Source organism: Camelus bactrianus, chromosome 1, assembly GCF_048773025.1.
Source record: "Camelus bactrianus isolate YW-2024 breed Bactrian camel chromosome 1, ASM4877302v1, whole genome shotgun sequence".
NCBI classification, from domain to species: Eukaryota; Metazoa; Chordata; class Mammalia; order Artiodactyla; family Camelidae; genus Camelus; species Camelus bactrianus.
In genome coordinates, this window is record NC_133539.1 from 10,172,799 (window position 1) to 10,193,795 (window position 20,997).

Below are 20,997 nucleotides of genomic sequence, written 5' to 3' on the forward strand. Positions count from 1 at the left end.
TAGTAGAAAAAATTGAATAAATAAAGCAGAGTAAGAACTAAAAATAATTATGAAGCAGTCTGCATGCAGAATTCTTTTATCTGTTTGTTAGTTTTTCTTGCTCTTTATGGTTGTCTCGTCTGCACTTAATTTGTCTGTGAAATTCTTAGTAACTTGTGTGCTTTAAGTCTATTCAGCCTAGTTTACCTAGAAACATTACATTTTACTAACTCATGTTTAGTCAGTTTTACAGTATTTAATCAATTAAATAATTAAATAAAACTATACCGAGCTTAGATATTTTTTGGAGACATGGCATCTCATTTGTGGAAGCAAAAATGCTTGGGCACATTAAAAAGAAATATTCATATTCTTTTGAATATGAACGAGAGAATGAAACACATGAGATAATCAAGGAGCTGGTTAGTTGGAGGTTAGTTAAGAGAGCTTTGGTTGCATGTAATTTTATGGTGGATGAAAGAAGGAGATAATTCGTTCCTAGATAGTAAAATTTTCATTTTGCATTGAGAGCAGAACTTCAGAATCTTACAGAGATTTCATTATATTCACCTCATATGCTATAGAGAATAAGTAAACAAGGGATTCTCATTTTTCGTATTTCAATATCTAAAAGTAGGCATATTTTATGTTTCAGTTACATGGTCCATAGAAAAAGGGTAATGTTAAGGAACAGGTATCATGCTAAGCCAAAGTGTCAGTGGTACTTTAATGACATGGATTCTTTCTCAAGTTTTTTACAGGTTGGTGGATAATGATTGACGCAGCCGTGGTATATCCTAAGCCAGAACAGCTGAACCATGCCTTTCACACATGTGGTGTTTTTTCCACATTGGCTTTCTTCATGTAAGTATGAAGGTAATTCTCAATGCAAGGTTATTTTTCTATAAACATTTTTGCTTCAAAGTTTAATACTATCTGGAATAACTTTTTAACTTAATTAATAGATTCTTTTTTAACATAAATATATGTGTGTATATATTCCCACTTTATTAAGATTTTTAAATCAAGAATGAGTGTTGAATTTAGTCAGATAATCTTTTTATCATGTATAGAGATTATCTTGTGATGTTTGTCCTTATATTTGTTTAACTGACTAATTACTATGGTTGTTTCTGTTTTGTTTTGGAGGAAGGTAATTAGGTATATTTATTTATTTTTTTGATGGAGGTTCTGGGGATCGAACCCAGGACCTTGTGCATGCTAAGCATGCACTGTACCACTGAACTATACCCTCTCCCCAATTACTATGTTTTATAGGTCCTAAGATTATTTTTATATTTTATTATCTCTGAACATCAGGATGCTTTTTGTAGTCAGTGGTATCTCATCATTACAAAAGATAGTATTTTTTTCCTTCTTGTCAGTATAAAAAAATAATGGTGCATCTTAAAAATTAATGGCATCTTAGCTGTAACAAAATATGTTATATTTCTAGATTTTTTAGTAGTGATTCATCCTGGAGCATTCTAACACACTTACCTTTTACCATGGAGTATTATATTTTTTAAATGTGATACTTGACTGTGTTTGCCAATATTTGGGGAAGGGCAGGATTGGCTTTACATGAGATTGATACATGGCTTTTCTCTTTTATTAAATCATTTTCAGGTTTATCTACTATTTCACTTCATAAAAATTTGGAAGCTTTTCATGGATATCTTTTAATAATTAAAAAAATGTTAAATGTTAAGATTACATAATTTTCTTAAATGTTAGGGGTTTTAAAAAAGAAACTGTAGAAGACAGAACTACTTATATTCATTCAGGATGCTAAGAAAAGACAATTCCTTCTACAAAGCACCTTGTTATAACAAAAATGGAAAGAGAAGCTGAACAAAGTGGACCTGTTTCTTATATATAGACCAGTGTTCTCTGAATTTGAGAAATGGATCAGAGAAAATCACTTGACTTTTAACACCAAGAGAAACTTTTAAACCCTGATTATAACAAGAACCTTAAAATGAGATACCTCACAGTGAGTCATTCATGTATAAATGTGAAACAGGCAAAGAAGTCAGAAAATTGACCCCTCTTTTATAATCACTGGAGACAAGTGATAGTAATCTCTTAAAATTAAGTGTGTTTTCTGGGTGTACTTTAGAAAAATAAAACTAACGTAACATTTCTACCCACTAGGATATTTAAGTTAAAAGATACGTTCAGTTATTCAGATACTGACTTTGGTTAGGAAATGTTTCCCTTCTAAATGGTATGTAAATATCTGTGAATATTTTAGCAGCATGAAAGCTTATTAGATGATTTTGTATTGTTCTAGGATAAATGCTGTGTCCAATGCTCAGGTGAGAGGTGACAGCTATGAAAGCGGCTGTTTAGGAAGAACAGGTAAATGCACTTTTGAGTTGTTAATGTGTGCTGGCTAAAAAAGAGAGATTTATCAGCAGAAAAAGCAAAGCCCATAGTGAGTCTTTATTTAGGAATGGTAATGATTATATAGGATTTTTTAAAATTTACTTTTAAGAAAAATTTTTTGTGTTATTTAAATCATTAAGAAAATTAAAGTTACTGTCAGAAGTTTCTATTTTTTGTCGTGTTATATGCCCATAATATGTAGGTAAAATGTTACCATTCAAATAGATGGATCTTGGGCTCCAGGTTATTCCTCCAGTGCTAATGATGGATTTATTTTTATCCCAAATGTTGACCAATAATATTAGTTACAAGATGGCTGACCATGATTACTAACAACAAAGTATGCATGCATTAAGAGATCAAAACTAGGACTGCAGTGTTTTTCACATTCAGTTGTGATCACCTGAGTTAACACCAACAGACTACAACGAAAGTATTTAGAAGAAACACGCTGTTTGTCTGCATATACATTTTTTTTTTAATTTGAACTCTTTTGAATTGTCATTTAGTAGTATTTTCTCTTATTCAGGTTATAACACATTCTGTTAGAATTCCAGTAGTTTTGTTTTCTGTGGAATTTCCATGCCATACATGAAAAGCACAATGCTAGATGTCCTATCTCCAACCTTTGAGGACTAGGGAGGGTGATTTGTGTTATGGTCGGAAATTTGGACTAGGTGGGAGGGGAATTTTGAAGGATGATTAAGAATAATAGCAAGTACTTGTGGAGTACTTAGTGTGTGCCTGAGACTGGCTTGAATGCTTGACACGTATTAACTCAGTTAATTGTCACAGTAGTCCTATGAGGTAGGTGCTCTTGTCCTCAGTTTTAGATGAAGAACTAAGGCACAGAGAACTTAAATAACTTGTCCAAAGTCATAAAGCAAATAAGTGGTGGGGCCAGGACCTGAGCACTGACAGTCTGGTTCCAGATCCCATGCTTTTAGCTACCGTTCTGTGATCGTCTCTAATCAGGAACCATTTCGTCTCTTTGTCTGTAGTACTGTGTGTGTGTGTGTGTGTGTGTATTTTTTTGGTCAGTCTAATTGAGGATAATTTGTATGAAATATAAAATAAAACTCACCAACTTAAAGTATACAGTTTAACAGGTTTTGACAAATGTATACAGCAAGATAACTACTACTACAATCATGATACAGGATATTTCTGTTACTCCAGGAGGTTCCCTCTTACCCCTTGTAGTTAATCCTGTTACCCCACCTCCTGGCCCCCACTGATCTGCTTTCTATCAGTGTAGTTTTGCCTTTTCTAGAATCTATAAATGGAATCATAGAGCAAGTATCATGAGACTTTAAACCAAATAAAGGAGCCAAAGAGCTTAGCTTTAAAAAAAAATTTTTTTTAATGTAAAAACGCTTAACATGAGATCTACTCTCAACACAATTTCAAGTGCATGATACACTATTGCTAACCATAGGCACAATACTGTACAGCAGACCTCTGGAACTTACTCATCTTGTAATAGCTGAAACTGTTTACCCGCTGAACAGCAATTCCCCAGTTCCCACTCCGTGGCCACTGTTACACTCTCTGTTTCTGTGAGTTTGACTCTTAGATTCCTCACATAAAGGGAATGGGTCTTGAAAAAAGGAAATCCTGCCATATGTGACAACAGAAAAAAGGAAATCCTGCCATATGTGACAACACAGATGAACCTGGAGGACATTATGCTGGGTGAAATAAGCCAGTTACAGGGGGGACAGATTAGCTTTCTTTTGTTCCTGATGCTTTAATTGCTGATGCAGATCTTATAATTTCACTTCCATTGGGATCGTTGAAGAATTGGAGAGGATGCGGATAGTGACAAATGACAGACAAACCTAAGTTAAAAGTGCGTTTGTGTGTGTGTGCATGAGCGTGCGTGCATACACATGCATGCATGTCTTGTGCCCCAGTAATGTCAGAAATGGTTGAGAGTAAAAAATAAGAAAGCATGTATTGGCAAGTGAAAATGTACATAGAGCACATGATAATTTATTTGATCATTTTTCTTTAAAGAATATTCCTCAGACATTGCTGTGGATTATGTTACTATTATCTTATTTTCTGTAGAAAATTTCACTGTAACTTAACGAAAGCTTTTTAGCTTAAAGGTAGAGCTTGTATTTGCCTTGGGTCTGTCTGGTTCCAAAGCCCATAGTTTTTACTCTTAGTAAGTGACTGTTATATTTTCTTCCATGATTATTCCCTACCCAATTAAAATTCACAATACAATTTATATTTATATGTAGTGCCTTAGGTGCAATTTCTGTCTAATGCTTCAAAATTTAAGGGCAGACTGTCTTCTAGGCTTGCTCAGATGTTGCCACACTAAGCTTCCATGCTACCTAAATGGTTTATTTGTAATTTAGCCCCATTTAATTCCCAGAGGAATTTGCAGGAAAGTATTATCAAAGTAATAATACACTACAAATGGAACTGTTAAATAAGAAAGCTATAAAAAGGAACAGATACTAGGTAGAAAAAAGATCATGTACTTAGAATCTAGGATAAGATGGATCCTCTTAATTGTTCATTAACGTTGGCCATGAGCTTCCTTGCAGTCAAAGCAAAAAAGGGAAAATGTTATAGTTTATTTTTTGCTAAAGGAAAACATACTCATTTTTCAAGGGAAGTTTTTTTCTTATTTAATTCTATTAGAACGTTTTTGTGTGGTCATATATAAAGGACATGAAGGAAGATAATTACAAGAATTTGTGATAGTTCCTTTCATTCACTTTAGATAAAAGCTGTGATTGAATTTGGAGGATGTCTTTCTCGAAGGAACTAAACATTACTGTGTATTTCTGGGGACCTGCTTAGTATTATAATAAAATTTAGATAATCTAGGGACCCATTTCTCTCAAATATCAGCTGTTCTTACTGTGTTGAGCTTTGAGCTTCCTGCATATCTGGTGCCTAAAATATATGAATTTTTGTTCACCTAGTAACAGAATATCTGCAGTTGCGGCAAACTTAGCTTTCTCTTATGGAAACTGGCTCAGATTTTATTTTCAATTCAGGGAAGCTTTATTCCCCTTCCACAGGGCGACAGGCTGTCAATATACCTGTGATCAGGGTTTGGCACAAATGCTAACCTTCTTTCCTAAAAATGTGTTGAATCTACTCAAGTGTCTGGATGATCACTTTATTGAGATTCTATTGTGTAAATTCTAGAATTCTATACAGTAGAGGTTTGAAGAGATGCTTTTGTCCTTGATCTTTTCAAGGGCATGTGGTACAGATTGCCTGCCTCAGCCATAAGAGACTGAATACATGGCTGCTGTTAGCACCATATTGAGTAGTGGCATGATATTAACATTGATGAAAAAGGGGCATATGTTTCTTATTCATTTGCAGTCTTTCATTCCTGTGTGGTAATGGCTATCTGAAATATATTTGCTATTTCTAATAGAACAATTACCTTGATAATATATACAACAGGGTAATTTTTCAGTTAGGGTTTAATTAATCAGCTTAGTCAAATAATTACTTATGAAGCTTGCCTAGTTTAGTTTATTCAACTGTTAGCCAGCAGAATAGTAACTTACCTCTTTTCCATTTCCAAGTGTGGCTTAACACCTTTTAGTTAATTTCTTTTTTTTTTTTATCTTAATTCAGTTAATTGTTATAGCAGGTATATGTAAATACATGACTGTTTTGATAGGCATAACATATGTTAGGTTAACCGTGTTCCGGTATTATGTATTGTTAAGACAAAGAGCTGCAGAATGCAGAAATGAGCAAAGTCATACAACCTATTCTTCATTCTTCACACAGGTGCTCGAGTTTGGCTCTTCATTGGTTTCATGTTGATGTTTGGGTCACTTATTGCTTCTATGTGGATTCTTTTTGGCGCGTATGTTACCCAAAGTAAGTATTTATTCCTCCTTTATTTCATAGGAGAGATTCCGATGTCTTTTATATTTGGCTTAGTGTGTTAACCCCACCTGGAGTAAAATTTAGTTTAATTATTCAGTTAGCATGGAGATAAAACTCTACGCAAAGGTTTATAAGTTGTTTAATAAAACTTGGTAGGGTCATTGAGTGCAGTGGGATAACCATGTTAGGAAATCCAGGCCACTGACAGAGACCAGGTAACTCAGCCATCTCTGGAGGTTCTGATTTCCTTCCTTCCGGCTCTATGCTAGAGACCTGTTTACTGACTGGTGGTAAAAGTGAGAAGCCTGTACAGATCCACAGCCCCTTCTACACTGTTCTAAAATCCATAAAGTGTTGAAGGTCGAGTTTTTCATAACCAGTTTGGCAGCAAAACCTGGCCTCAATTGACCCGGGGCTCTTTATGGTCTTTATTTCATATGATAAGTATTCACATATTTTCTTAGAGGAATGTGGTTGTATTTGATTATGGGATGCTCGTCCAAACTCAGTTGGGGGTGCTATGTGATATTATACCCTTTGTTACCATTCTTAAATCTGAAAAATTCTGAGTTCCAAAACATGCCTTGCCCCAAGGGTTTCAAGGCAAGGCGTTATGAACCCTAGTATCTTTTGTTCTATTAATACCTCTTCTTTCCAACCCCAGCGTGTAATTGTTCAGTGCTAGGTACAAGGGGGAGTTTTTTTAAGGGTAAGACTGAAGGTGTGTGTAGCCTTCATGCAGAAACTTGCTACAGTGGAGAGAGCTCTCTGTGCACCATTCTGAGCTTTGCAACTGTTCCAGTCACGACAGCTTTCCATCCAGGTTGGGGCTGAAAAGCAGAAGTGGAGGAATCAGAAGACGCTGTTGCACTGGCTCTCTCCCTTCACGCCACAGACGTGAATCAGTTTCAGATAACAGTTTACTCGCCTTCTGATACCTCTGTCTCTGGAATCTTTGTCACTCTGCTTAACTGTCACATCTCTTTGTCCTGATTCACAGCTGGCCTTTTACTATCTTGATATGATGAGTATAAGATCTTTGGAACACCTTTGTCTTTTGTACAAAATAAGTCAGTACAAGAGGACAGTCGTTGGCTAATGTTTAGTACCACTCATCATATATATCTAAAATATATTATTTTAGTTAATTAAAAATACTAACGGAGCAGACAGTTCTAGTATGAAGCTCATTTGAAAGTGCTTTTTTAAAAACAGCTTTATTAAGATATAATATGCATGTCATGTAAATCACCCATTTAAAGTGTACAGTTCAATGCTTGGTATAGTCACAGAGTTGTGCTACCATCACCATAATCCAACTTTAGAACACTTTTATTACCCCAAAAAGAAACTTCTTACCCATTAGCTATCACTCCTCATTACCCTTTGCCAGCCCTAGGCAACAACTAATCTACTTTCTGTAGATTTGCCTGTTTCTAAATGGAATCATATCGGGAAGGACATTTTAAGCTCATTTTATCCCTGACTCTAAGAAGGGTGGGTTGCTGTTATTAGTTTCCTTGGAAAGTCTGCATACGTACATGAAGCAACATGTGAAACTTTCTAGTTTCCATTATGAAATCAGGAATAAATGATCATTCCTGAAAGGTATGTAGGGAAGTATTAAGTTTGTAAAGGTTATACACGCATTGGTTGATCTTAATCTTTGAAGAACTAGTACATATTGAGGAATTTCTCAATTACGGGTCTCATCTTCATATTTCTACAGCATTGCTCATTATATACACTTTTCAGTTTGTAAACTGAATATACTTAGAGCATTTCTAACAAGTATTTCAAATCTTTTGCTGTGCAGATTTTCTGGAATCATAACAGCAGCTAGTGTTTACATAGCACTTTATGGGCCGCGTACTGTTCTAGGCACTATGCATAGTCCACATTTATCGCGCTCTGGGGCAGGTGCTATTACAATGTCCGTTTTACCAGTGAGGAAACTAAGGCATAATGAGGTGAAATAATCTGCCCATGGTCATACGTTTAGTCAGTGGTAGAGTTAGGATTCAGATCCAGGGTGTATGACTCAAACTTGGAGCTTTTAAGCATGCAGCTCTATTGTTTGCTGTGTGATATCCAAAGCTACAAATTGAGCATTTCTTCATCCTATCTAGTATTTTTAAACAACATTTATAGTTTTATTAACTATCCATAAAAATATAAGTCATTTCCAGTTTTTTCTTTTTCTTCCTATGAAGATAGTACCTGTCCCCCAGGAGAACATGATGATAAATTACAATTCTTTTTATATATGTCAGATTTGCACAATAAAATTCCTGAATTCATGAAAGAAAATAAATGAACAGACTCTTAAATCATCAAGAATTTAATTTGTAGGGGGAAGATACAGCTCAGTAGTAGAGTGCGTGCTTAGCATGCACAAGGTCCAGGGTTCAATCCCCAGTACCTTTGTTAAAAAATTGTTTTAATGTGTACCTGTGTGACATTGTGTATTTCTGTATTGGCCACAGGACACGGAGGTATGAGCTGCTGCTTCCTTAGCAGTTTCCATGCAGCTCAAACCATAGCAACTACTTTAGATAAAAGGAGAACCTGATAAATTCATTGTCTTTTATCCGAGTGACAGCAATCCTTCCTTTTGGGAGAATGAGACCGGCATTTTCTCATTTCAGTTTCTTCGTGGATTTCTTAGAGTTAATGAATAACCACAGCATTTTGTAGTGTACAGAGCATGTCATTGTGAATGGCACAAAGACTTTGTGACTGCCATTTGCCTTTTGTGATCTTCTGATCTGTTTTACTTTGTGCAGATACTGATGTTTATCCAGGACTAGCTGTGTTTTTTCAAAATGCACTTATATTTTTTAGGTAAGTTGCCTAATTTCTTACTTAGACCTATACTTTTACAGAAATGTCATCTTTATTGTAAGGGCAGCATGTGCAATGGGACATGTAAAATCCCTTGGATTAGTTACAATGTGTAGAACTTCTTTTAAAAGGTGAAAATTCTACAGTTGCATAGAAGCATACACAAGCGTTTAAGTGGGGCCCTGCTATGTGCCAAGACCTCAGCTGGATGTTACCAGCTGAGATCTTGTTACCTTTTACATGCCCATTTAATTATCTTAAGTATATAACCCAGATGGTGTTCCTGTTTTGTAGATGAGGAAATAAGACTCAGAGCATAATTTAAGGACACCTAGCTAGCAAATCCAGAACAGGGATTTGAACCCAGACTGCTGCTTCCATAACCTGTGTTTTATTAAGAAACCATATCATGTACCTTTAATAAAAAAAGAAACAAAGAAAGAAGTTAGAATTAATACATAGTATGCACATCATATATAAAACCTGGTTGGGGAATTAGATTTTTTGATTAGGTTTTTAAGATAACTTAAAAGTATAAAAATAAAACAATATTAAAAGTATTTTTGGGGGGCAGTCTTCTAAAAAGCTTCCAAAGTGAAGCCTGTATCCTATACTTTTCAGAATGAAATGTCTTTTAATGTAAAGATAGGTATTTTAGGCATCATTTATGAAAATTATATCCCCTACCCCCCACCCCACCCACAAAAGTATTAAGATCTAAGCATTGAAGAACTTTGTTTTGTCGCTGGTTTTAAGCAGTTTGATTATGATGTGCTATGGTGTAGTTTTCTTCAGATTTCTGCTTGGGGCTCATTGAGTTTCTTAGATCTGTGGATTTATAGTTATCATCAAATTGGGAATCTTTTCAGCCATTATTTCTTCAAATATTTTTTCTGCCCACCCTGCCCTTCTGGGATTCCAGTTACATGTGTATTAGACTGTTTGAAGTTGTCCCACAGCGCACTGATGCTTGCTTCTCGTTTTTGTCGTGTGTGTTTCACGTGGGATGGTTTCCATTGTTGTATCTGCAGGTTCACTAATCTCTGCTTCTGTCGTATCTCATACACTGTTACTCCCATCTGGTGTGTTTTTCATCTGAGACATTGTATTTTTCATCTATGTTAGTGTAATTTAGGTCTTTGTTTTTACATTCTCCACATCTCTCTCTAACATGCTTCCCTCTACCTCCTTGAACATATGAAGTATGTGTGTAACCATTTCAGTGTCCTTGCCTGATTGTGTCAATTCTGAGTCTGTTCCTATTGACTATTTTTATTTTCTTTCCATTTTGGGTCTCTTTTCCCCTATTTGTGTTCTTTGCATGCAGCTGGTTGGGGGCTGGACTTTTTGGTATTTCTTTAAACGTTTTTGAGCTTTGTTCTGGATGCAATCCAGTCACTGGGAAACAGCTTGATCCTTTTGAGTCTTGCTTTTAAGCTTCATAAGGCAGGACCAGAGCAGCTTTAGACGAGGGTTGCATGTCCCCCTTACTGAGGCAGTTACACTTCTGAGTACTCTTTCCGATGCTCCATGTATTCTGAGGCTTTCTACTCTGCTTTATGAGATTGTGAAGTCTTCCCAGCCCTGTGGGAGCTCTGGGAGTTGTTCTTTCCAAAGGTTCCTTCCCTTTTCTTGGGGAGTTTCCTCACATGCATCTACTATCAGTACTTGACAGAAGACTCAGGGGGGACCCCTGCAGACCTCCGGGGCTCCCTCTCTCCGGCTCTCTGTACTCTGCCTTGCAGACTCTAGCCCTGAACTCTCAACTGTTTCCTCAGCTCGCCGTGCTCTGCCTGGGTTTCCTCTTACTGCACTGTGGCCTGGACACTTTTGGTTTTGAAAGATGTTTGATGGTTTCTGCTATCTTGTGATTGTATTTCTTGGCAAGTGGCTGACAACCTTCTGGGAATACAGTGAGTTTTCATGAAGACATCTTAGGCACTGTTTAGAGATCAAATTTAAGTTCAGATTCAGCCCTTTATAGTGGTAGATGAGTCCATATAAATGATAGTTGGATGAACAGTCTAAAGGCCTGTGCTCACGTGGACAGTGACTGCCGACCACATCAACTGTGTGCTCTGCCCAGAGGCTGGCAAGTTATCCAGCCAGCTGTATACAGCTCCTGCTTCTCTGGCTGCTCTGCCTCTGTTTCCTTTGCAAGCTGATCCTCCACCCACTAACTTCTGGAGTTTCTTAAGGTTCTGTCCTAGGCCCCTTCTTGACTCATTCTCTCTCTCCGGGTGAGCTCCTTTATCTTAAGACTTCAGTTGTTGCCTACATGCCATTGAGGCACAGATGTCTGTCTCCACGGCTAAACCACGTGTCTGGATTCTTACTTATACCCTCTCAGGTGGCTGACGTTTTAAACCCAAGCCATCCAACATACCCACAACTCAACTCAGGGTCCCAGAGTGTCCCACCTCCGCGCCTCTCCTCCTTCCCCTATGCTTTGCCGAGGTGATTCCCACTCTTCTTTTAGATCTCAGTTCGGTCACCACTTCCTCAGGAAAACTGTCTTGCCCCCTCGAACTAGGTCAGATCCTTGTATTTCCCTCTCTTGGTGCCATGTGCTTTGCCTTTAGAGCATGTCTTTGAGTTGGGATTTGATTGTCTCCTTCATTGGACTCTTAGCTCCGTTAATGTGCACATTTGTCTTGTTTTGGTTCACAGTCACCTTTCTAGTGCTTAGCTAGGTGCCTGGTGCCTAGCCAGTACTTAGTTATGATAATTATTTGTTAAATGAATGAAGAATGGCAGCATGGTCTGTTTTAGGATTCTTCAGTTTTTGTAAGTCAGATACTGTAGAATCCTAGAGATGTGAGTGGCCCTAATGCCAACCACTATGAGAAATGCCCCCTTTCCTTACAAGTATCCTATCTAATAACTTTCTAGACTTTAAGAAAGGATATTTAATTAAACTTAGCCATCAAGGTCAGCAAACGGCTTTAAAAAACAAGCAAATTCAGACCAACACCACCACAATCTTTAATTTTAGAAATTGATACAAAAGGGATCAGTGAGGTACCCAGCAAAACATATTTAGAAAATAAATTCTCTGTTGCTTGTTCTGTGTGATTTTTCCTCCTAATTTATTTTAATATCTTTCTAGCACTCTGATCTACAAATTTGGAAGAACTGAAGAGCTATGGACCTGAGATCACTTTTCAAATCACATTTTCCTTTTGTTATATTCTATTTGTAGATAAGTTTTTATCTCTCAATATAATTTACACATTGCCAAATGGAATAGATTGTACATTAAATGTTTTGTTTCTTTACACTTTTATGCTCTAAGTTTTGAGATAGTTTTATGAAATTTCTGTCCTTTTTTTCATTGAATAGATTATTAATATGTACATAAGACTATATAGATGGGATGATGAGTGTCAGTTTTTTATTCTTAAAGACTTCAAGTTTAGTCTGTTCCCTGAGCCAGAGTTGTATCATCATATCATTTTAGAGTTAACTACTTTGTCTCAGTATCTCTAATTTTCAAAGATGTGCAAAGAACACAGCTCCTTATAGCTGAAATAAGCATTGAGCCATTAAAAAGGGTATTTCAGCAAGTTTTAATTTATTTTGGCTTAAAAATGAGATTTTTTTAAAGGAAAAAAGTGTTTGTTCTTATGTATAAAAGAAGTGGACTTTTATATGAAGATTTTTTTAAATGCCTGAAGGACTAGTTTGAAAGCCTCTTTTAAAAACAATTCCTCTAATATGACTTGATTTGTGAAGGGACGATACTTGAGCAGATAGGCTCAGTTTTGTATGGCTGGTGCAAGGAGACCGTAAGGCAGCTCAGCAGCATGCTTCTTAAAAAAGCAGCTTAAACCATCCATCCCCGGGGTTCTCTTTTGACAGCCTGCTATTATCTGACGTTACAAAATTCAGTATCAAGCAAATTTGAGACAAGTGCACTTTGAAAGCATGAACCATATAACAAAAGGTGGAATAATTAGTTTCAAGATAAAGCACTTCTTCCCAAAGCGGATTATTACAACCTAGTGAAAAAGTAGGCATTTCATCCACTTACTTACTGACTGCAAGTCTCTCTTCGCTCTGGCGCTCAAGCTTTAGGGTGAACTCTTCCTGCAAAATACATGTTTAACCTGAAAGTTCATACTCCAGGCAGAAACTTCTGCTGAGTTTGGAACACTGTGTTTGCACTGTGTGTATTCCCGTGAGAGATTTCAAAGGGACCACTGGGTCTTTAGCTCTACTTTTCCTTTCCTTTGTTACACAGGTTTTGTGTTGCACTTTTTTTCTCCAGAGAGATTTTTCTAGAGCCTTTTGCTGTCAGACAGAATAATATCAACGGTATTATGTGCAGCTTCTAATATAAGCCTTATTTTGCTTAACGTCTGTTCTCCCTGAGGACTTAGTGTGCACAGAGTATGAAGCGGCTGTGGAATGCTGTGCCTTTGTCTGGATACCGTCCTGTTCAGTTACTTCTTTCTCTGTTGTGTTTTTTCCTCAGAATGTCGGTAAACTCTGTCTTGCTTCCAACAGATTGTAAGACTAATTACTTGTTTCCATTCCCTTGTAACCTGTTGCAATAAATACTACTTCTCAAACGTTCTAATATTGTTAAATCTGTTGGAGAAAATGAACCATAAAATTTGGTTTGCTGTTCATTTTTCAGTTCTTCAAGTCGACCTGGTCAACTTTATTAAATAAGGAGAATTATACTCAGGTTTGTAAAATACTAACGGGAAGGCTAGGAAGGGCCTCCAGAAGGCTGACTACAGATAGTGGCTGGTTTTTCTACTCTTGACTCTGCCACAAATTTGTTTTTTAACTGTGAGCAAATCCCTTAATTTCCCTGTTTCCTCATTTTTAGGAAAAAAGGAGACAATTTTAGTATCCACTCTTAACAGACTTTGTGAGTTAGAATATCTGAGTCCCTCATAATCATTTAAAAATGAATGTGATTCCCATAATATAAAGGTTTCCCTGTTACACAGACTCAGGGCTGTTGAATCTGAGTATCTTTTGGTGTTCATTGTGTAGACGAGTACTAACCAGAGCATTGTTTTATTGATTACACTGTTTCTAAGATCCTCATTGTATACTTTGTGTTATTGCCTCAGAGGCTAGGTTTTTCCATTATATACATTTTTGACATGTATCAACCTAATGAAGTAGCAGGATTTAAGACTCCGATCAATGCCATGTCACATTTGCTTCTTGAGCAAGAGCCCAGGAGTGTTTGACAGAGATGCTTGAGCTCAGGTTCTCTACATTTTTCTACAATGGGATGGTTTTCAATCATAATGTCAACTCGGGACCCCCCCGCCCATTGCTCCATTTTATACTTAATTACCCCATATCTGATAATCTCTGCCGATCTTAGAGATTTATCCAAGTTTTTTCCTGTACTCTCCTGTCATCACACTCTCATTTTGATTCTGTTTAAAGTTTATAAAAGCTTGAGGCTAGTGTTTGACATTTTAAATCTCAAATAACAACCTGTTAAATCCTGAGAGAGAAACATCTAATGCTAATTTTATTCTGCTCTAAACAATTAGACACATTTGTTTTTAACAGCCTGTGCTGTTATTTCAGAGCAGTCTCTTCACGGTATCATCTGTTCAGACTGGAAGGACTGAAGTAGGAACTACTTGAAGTAGAAATTATTACTTTGGTCCCTTTGCTGATCATTTTTCTTATTTCTTTGACTGAAAACAAAGGAATAGCCTAAAGTGATTGATAGGCTCAGTGCTTTTCCGAAGAATTACTGAGGAAAATCAACATGCTCACTTAATCCTGGAGGAGTTCTTTACCTTGAGGGAATTGTGGCACAAATTTTGTTTTCACAACCCACCCCCATTTCCCTAAAAATAGTCTTTATTATATTTGCATTTTATTAAAAACAAAGTTTATATTTACAGCCTGGTTCTTCGATATCTAAAGACAGTATCACTTTTCTTACCCTCCTCTCCCCTCAGCTGCATCATGACCAAGCCCCAGATGTTTTCCCCACCTCTTCTGTTCCCTGCCCTGATACCTTAGGCTTTTGAGCTTTCCGAATACAATCAATTCCCACAATAGGTAGGTTCTTTGGAGCCTCCCCACCCTGAATTAGCGAATTCTGAATCATTGCTCCTGGGGGACACGCTGGGTTAGGTGAGCCTTCGGCCACAATGTTTTCCTCAGCCATCAATACATAAGGTCGCTTCATGTGTGTTTCTGTTTAAAAACACCTCATTTAATATAGTTGATTCATTAACTTGAGCTCAGAGCCGCCCTATAACTTATGCCTGAAGGAAGCTTCTAACTCATGCATTTTTTTCCATAAGGCCCATCCCCAGCCTTGGCCATTTTACACAGTGAAATCAGTGACAAGACACAAAAATGTGAAAAAAAGTGGCACAAAATAGGCCAGGAAAAGGACACCTTACAGCTTGAGAGCTGAAATCATTGGGCGGAGCTTTGTCCCACCTCAGCTAGGAATCTGTGTCAGGCGTCTCCAGCTTCCCTTCTGGCACGTCCACAGATGACCAGGAAGTGCTGTATGGGTTGATTTTGGGAGTAACAAGTATTTTAGCAAGTAAATGAACTTGCAGACAACGAAGTTCAACTACAGTTTATAAAGAACTCGGATTGGCCGTGTCTTCCTTTGGCACAGAGTCATTTTTTCATCAGCATTCCTGTCACGGCCCGCCGTGTTGCTTTCCTTGTTCAGTACTCTGCGGCCAGCTGAATCGTCGCGTTGCTGGGCGCGGTTTTCCGTGTCATTTTCTGTTCAGCACTGGTAGCTAACGTGTATTGAGAAGTTTCCGTGTCCTGTGTACTATCTGATTTCGCTCTCACTACTGGACGTAGGAACTTTAGCCATCCTTCCCTAGCCGCCCTAGCACATGGGTGTTCCTTTAGGAAAAAGTGTGCCCTGGTCACAGAAGCGTGGGACACCCTGGGCTGAACTAACTAAGTTAAAACTTTTTTTTTTGTTTCCTGTGAAGTGTTTTCTTAGAGCTTTGTATAAAATGTGTCTTGTATGGTTTTAGGAAGTGTTAATTCTGTGGTGTTTTCCATACTTGAGTCTTGGAAATTTATTTCTGGGAACACTTTGAGAAATAAAATTTGGGGAAACTGCTGCTCTGTTGACTTCAGAAAAATAGATAGAAGGCAGAGAATTAGCCAAAGGAGAGGGAAACTTAGGTGTGGATGTTGTGGCCTTAGGAAAAGCCAGTGGCCAGCCTGACATGGACAATAGAAATGCTGAGGCTGGAGGGAGGAGGAAGAGGATTTCCAGTAGCTTTGTTATTGGAGATTTCTGGTTTTGGAGTTGGTATTCTTGGGGGAAGATGAATTTACGTTTAGATCGGCGATTGGCTTCCTATTCCTGAATTCTGCCACTGCCACTTACTAGCTATGAAACCCTGAGGCTGTTTGTGTGTAAGTGTGGTTTGAGAATTAACATGAAGAAGTGCCTAATGGTACCTGGAAACAATAAGTGATCAGTAAATCTGAGCCCTTCTTTCCTTGGTGACTTTTTGGCTGAAGGGGTATTTCCCTTCCTCATCTGATGGCTTTTTAGCCTTTTGTCACAAGGTGGCGTGCTGCCTTTAAAAAGAAGTCTGGAGTTGGTTTGGAGCCTGCCAGTGCTTATTTTTTGTAGCCGACTTAAGACAGCTTAAGTCATTTTAAACGGGTTTTTAGATGATAATATATGCATCTTCAATTTTTTAAGCTGCAGTAAATAGGATATTTTAAATTTCTGCAAGTGTGGCAGGACAAGCTTTCGACCACCATGGATCATGCCAGCGCATACATCACCGGATCTTTGATTTGGGAGCACCCTCTCCAGGTGCCAAAAAGGGATTCGGTATGATGCTAAGTGTATTTACCTCCTGGTGTGCAGGTTGTGAATTTACAGATTAATATTTTATTTTGAAATAACTTCAGACATACAGGAAAGTTACAAAAAGTAGCTCAGAGAATTCCTGTATAACTTTTAGATTCCCCATATGTTAACACTTTACCACACTTGCTTTGGTCTGTTTTTTCTGAGGCATTTGACCACATGCTGCAGACAAGATGCCTCTTTACCCTTGGATACTTTTGTGTATATTTCCCCGAGTCACAACTGGTGTACAGTACCAAAATTAGGAAGTTAATGTTGACGTGGTACTAAACACTTTATTCAAATTTTGCCAGGTAGCCCACTAATGTGCTTTCTATAGTAAAGAAAAATATATTTTTTTCTGTTCCAGAATCCACTGTAAAGTAGCTGTTTTTCTCTGTAATTATTAAAGTACCTTGCAGAAGAGAGACTGATTAATAAATCAAATAGAACAAATTCTTTGTATTTTCTTACTAACAGCATTCTGTAGACTTGCACTAAAGTGGCCCTGTGATATGACAGGTGTGTGACAAATTGTAATCTTTACCTTACAGTCATAAATGCTTCTCGTCTGGTTGAAGAAAAACCCAGATGCCAGGGGAGGGGGAGGAATTAACCTCATCCTGAAATCTGCCTGTTTTCATTCCCTTCCAGCCCAGTGTCTCTTGGGCCAGAGCACTGAGCTTTCCTTTTGTATAAAATTTGTGATATTATTTCATTATAAAAAGGAATATTCTCTAGAAAATGGCTGGAAAATAGTAGAAAAAAGTCATTCACATTACTGTCTTAAAGTCTACTAGTGGCTTTTTGGTGTATAAGTTTTAAATCTGATTTTGCAAGTTAGCACGGAAACCTCACCATTAATTTTTGTTTGTTTTTTGGGGAGAGATAGTTTTTAAAACTTATATATATATATATATTTTTTTTTTAACAGAAGTACTGGGGATCGAACTCAGGACTTCTTGCATACTAAGCATGCTCTCCTCACTGAGCTATACCCTCCGCTGTCACCATTAATTTTGACAGTCGTTCATGAAGAAATTCTGTCTCAAAGGAATCAAATACATTTGTATTCTGTGTGTGTAAAGGGCACTCCTGGGTTTGTGCAGTGCACAACTTATGCAAATGAATGCATGGCCCTGACTGTTGGTGCTATGTACACCTTTTAGTTGTAGCCTAGGGCTGGGTACTTGAGAATTGTTCAGGGGAATACTTGCAGGTACACACAGTCATACTAAGGTTCACAGCAGAAAGGAACTAATGAAAAAAAATTGGTTGAATTGATTAACTGAATTTTATGCCAAGCCCTTAGCCTGCCCATTCGCAAGGACCTTGGGGTCTGTCTGGGCTCATCGGCTCTTGGAGGGCTTAGGTCTTCTCTTACGCTCTCAACTACAAAAGGTATACTTATTATCCACAGAGGTGATATCAAATAGTTCTATTCACCTGAATGCAAAAATGAAACAAGTCCAATTTATACTCATATTCATTATAAATTGTTATACACATCACTATTTAATTACAAGGAAAAAGTAGCTAATATCCTTTGCAAGTGATTATGTTTTAACTAGGAGTATGTATGTAAAGAAACCCTGGGGTCTGCCTCTCCCCTGTTTTCAATAATTGGGGGGCCCAGAGAAGCCCCTCCTGCCTGTATTTCTGCACTAGGATTAAATTTTAGGCAGGCATCGTCCTCCGTCTTCCTAGAGTGCTGGCGAATGTACTGACCCGAGCCCTCCCCGGAGCCAAGTGCTGCTCCAAGTACCCACTCTGACCAGTTTCCGCGCCCTCACGATGCAGCTGGCCACCTTCCCTCATCACAAGCTGAAGGCAAGGAGGAGGAAGTCACTTTTCCTATATTCCCATCAGAGAGCCAAGGGGCTCCGTGAAGAGCAGGAGGTCTGACTGCACCACATGAAGATGCCTCGCTCACCAAACAGTAAGGACGGTTTCGGATGTTCTCATCTAAACCACGGGCTTTCTGACATACAGCAGATTCATTTTGGGGCGCTCTGGGGCACCTGAGAGATGAGCGGCTGTTTTCTAGCAGCAGAAAGCAGCATACCTAGTGACTATGCAGGCTTTTTAAAAACACTATAGACAGAAATAAGTGATGGTAAATGAAATAAAAGTCACAAAGGCAGATGCCCCAAGCATGGGCTAGGACCTGAGCTGTTCTTCACGCTGGCGATTTCAGGGTGAGATGGCAGCAGACATTTCTCCAGTTACGATACATCAGCCGGCGCCCAACAGACACGGAGGACAGCCTCCTTTCTCTGCCCCTACCCCGCCTCCATCGCCTGCCTGGGGACCTCCCTTCCCCACCCCCACGCCCATCAGCTCCTCACCCTGTTGGCCTTGGCCTCATCGGGAACAAGAGGGGCTCGCCCAGCCGCTTCCTCTCCCAGGGCACTGAGGTCCCGCCTGCAACTGCACGGCTGAGCACTGCGGAGCCCCCAGGGGGCGCTATTCACAGTGCGGGCGCAGGAGATCGTGCGTTCACTTAAAAAGAAAATTGGTGGTAAACAATAAGGTCCTACTGTATAGCACAGGGAACTATATTCACCGTCTTGTAGTAACCCATAATGAAAAAGAATATGAAAAAAAATATGTATAATTGAATCACCATACTGTAAACCAGAGACTAACACAGCATTGTAAATCAACTATACTTCAATTTAAAAAATATAATAATTTTAAAAAGAAAATTCATAGTACAAAGCAAAATGTCTTGAAAGACGGACGTCTTCATCTAATTCACACAGCAGTACCTTATGGGCCAGCAGTGGCTTTGATCCAGATAATCCATCATCTCAGGGCGACCTATTCTTCACCCAGGACCCACTTTCCTCCATTGACCAGCATACTACAAAGCTCCGTATCTAGCCTTCCCTAGTCCTCGTCCATAACGTGCTTTATAGAATACATGCAAGAATTAAAACACTCCTCCTCCCGTGTAATATATGACTCTCGAATTAGACAGTCTCAATATCAAATGGGGTCTTTTAATAAACTTCTGTAACCAAATAAACCTAAATAGTGGGAGGGGGTCTGTTTTCTCCTATACAATGTTATGGAAATTCTTTTTTCTCCTGTACAATGAACATATTGCATAGATCAGGAGTCACCAAATTCTTTCTGTAAGGGGCCAGATAGTAGATATTTTAGGCTTTGGGGGCAAACAGTCTCTTACAAACTCATTTCTGCCTTACAGCACAAAACGCCTTAGTACATAAATGAATGTCACTGGGTCTCAATAAAAGTTTATTTATGGGCCCTCAAATTTAAATTGCATATACTTTTCATGTGTGCTGAAATGTTATTCTTCTTTTGATTTTTTTCCAACCATTTAAAGCTGTAAAACCGTTTCTAGCTTATAGGCTGTACAAAAACAGCCAGCAGGCTGGATTTGGCGTGTGAGTTGCAGTTCGCCCTGTTATAATTTACAAGACTGTTTCCAGCTCAAACATTTTATGATCATGTACTTGGCTTGACTAGAAATTAAAGTCCGAAGTTATTAATCCCATCTGTTAGTCATTTATTTGACAAAGTAGAATACTATAAAAAAGGACTATCTTACTCAAATAATTCCTGTCCTTTACCCCAGATGACAGGCCAGCCCCATGCCACCTCTGGATGTTTACTGAAGTAGGATGGTGCCCAGAGGGGCAGCGTGGTCGGACTCCGTTGGGTGAAGCCAGTCGGGTGTCACTGGAAACCCTCCCCATAAGGCAATAACCTTGAAGAGCCTGGCCCGAGAGGAACCTGGAAACAGCGCTGGCCCTGGGCTTGGACTCTGAGTCTGCCACTCACTTAAGCCATTGCCTTTAACCAAGAAGGGCTTTCTGGGCCTGAACCACAGTGACCACCTGCCCCAGGACAATGGACGGATTCTGCCCCAAACCCAGTTCAGCCTTATCGGAATCTGGTCCCCATGGCCAGCCTGCTTGCCCCTTACTAGCTGGGATACCTTTAATGGAGGGTGGCACAGAAGAGCTTACTTCTTGATTATCTGTCCCGCTTTCTGCTGGGCCTGGACTCTGAACCAGTTTTTT

General features: G+C 38.5%; 1 protein-coding gene across 2 annotated transcripts in view; it reads left to right on the forward strand.

The window, feature by feature from the left end:
- Positions 1-13,674, forward strand: part of TMEM50B (transmembrane protein 50B) — a 34,264-nt gene extending 20,590 nt beyond the window's left edge. For both annotated transcript variants that reach the window (XM_074360465.1, XM_074360466.1), the window contains 5 exons: positions 731-843; positions 2,276-2,343; positions 6,151-6,243; positions 9,039-9,096; positions 12,206-13,674. In XM_074360465.1, coding sequence (XP_074216566.1) covers positions 731-843; positions 2,276-2,343; positions 6,151-6,243; positions 9,039-9,096; positions 12,206-12,251 — 378 coding nt within the window. In that variant the 3' untranslated portion in view covers positions 12,252-13,674. The remainder of the gene's footprint in view (positions 1-730; positions 844-2,275; positions 2,344-6,150; positions 6,244-9,038; positions 9,097-12,205) is intronic.
- Positions 13,675-20,997: the final 7,323 nt, after the last annotated feature.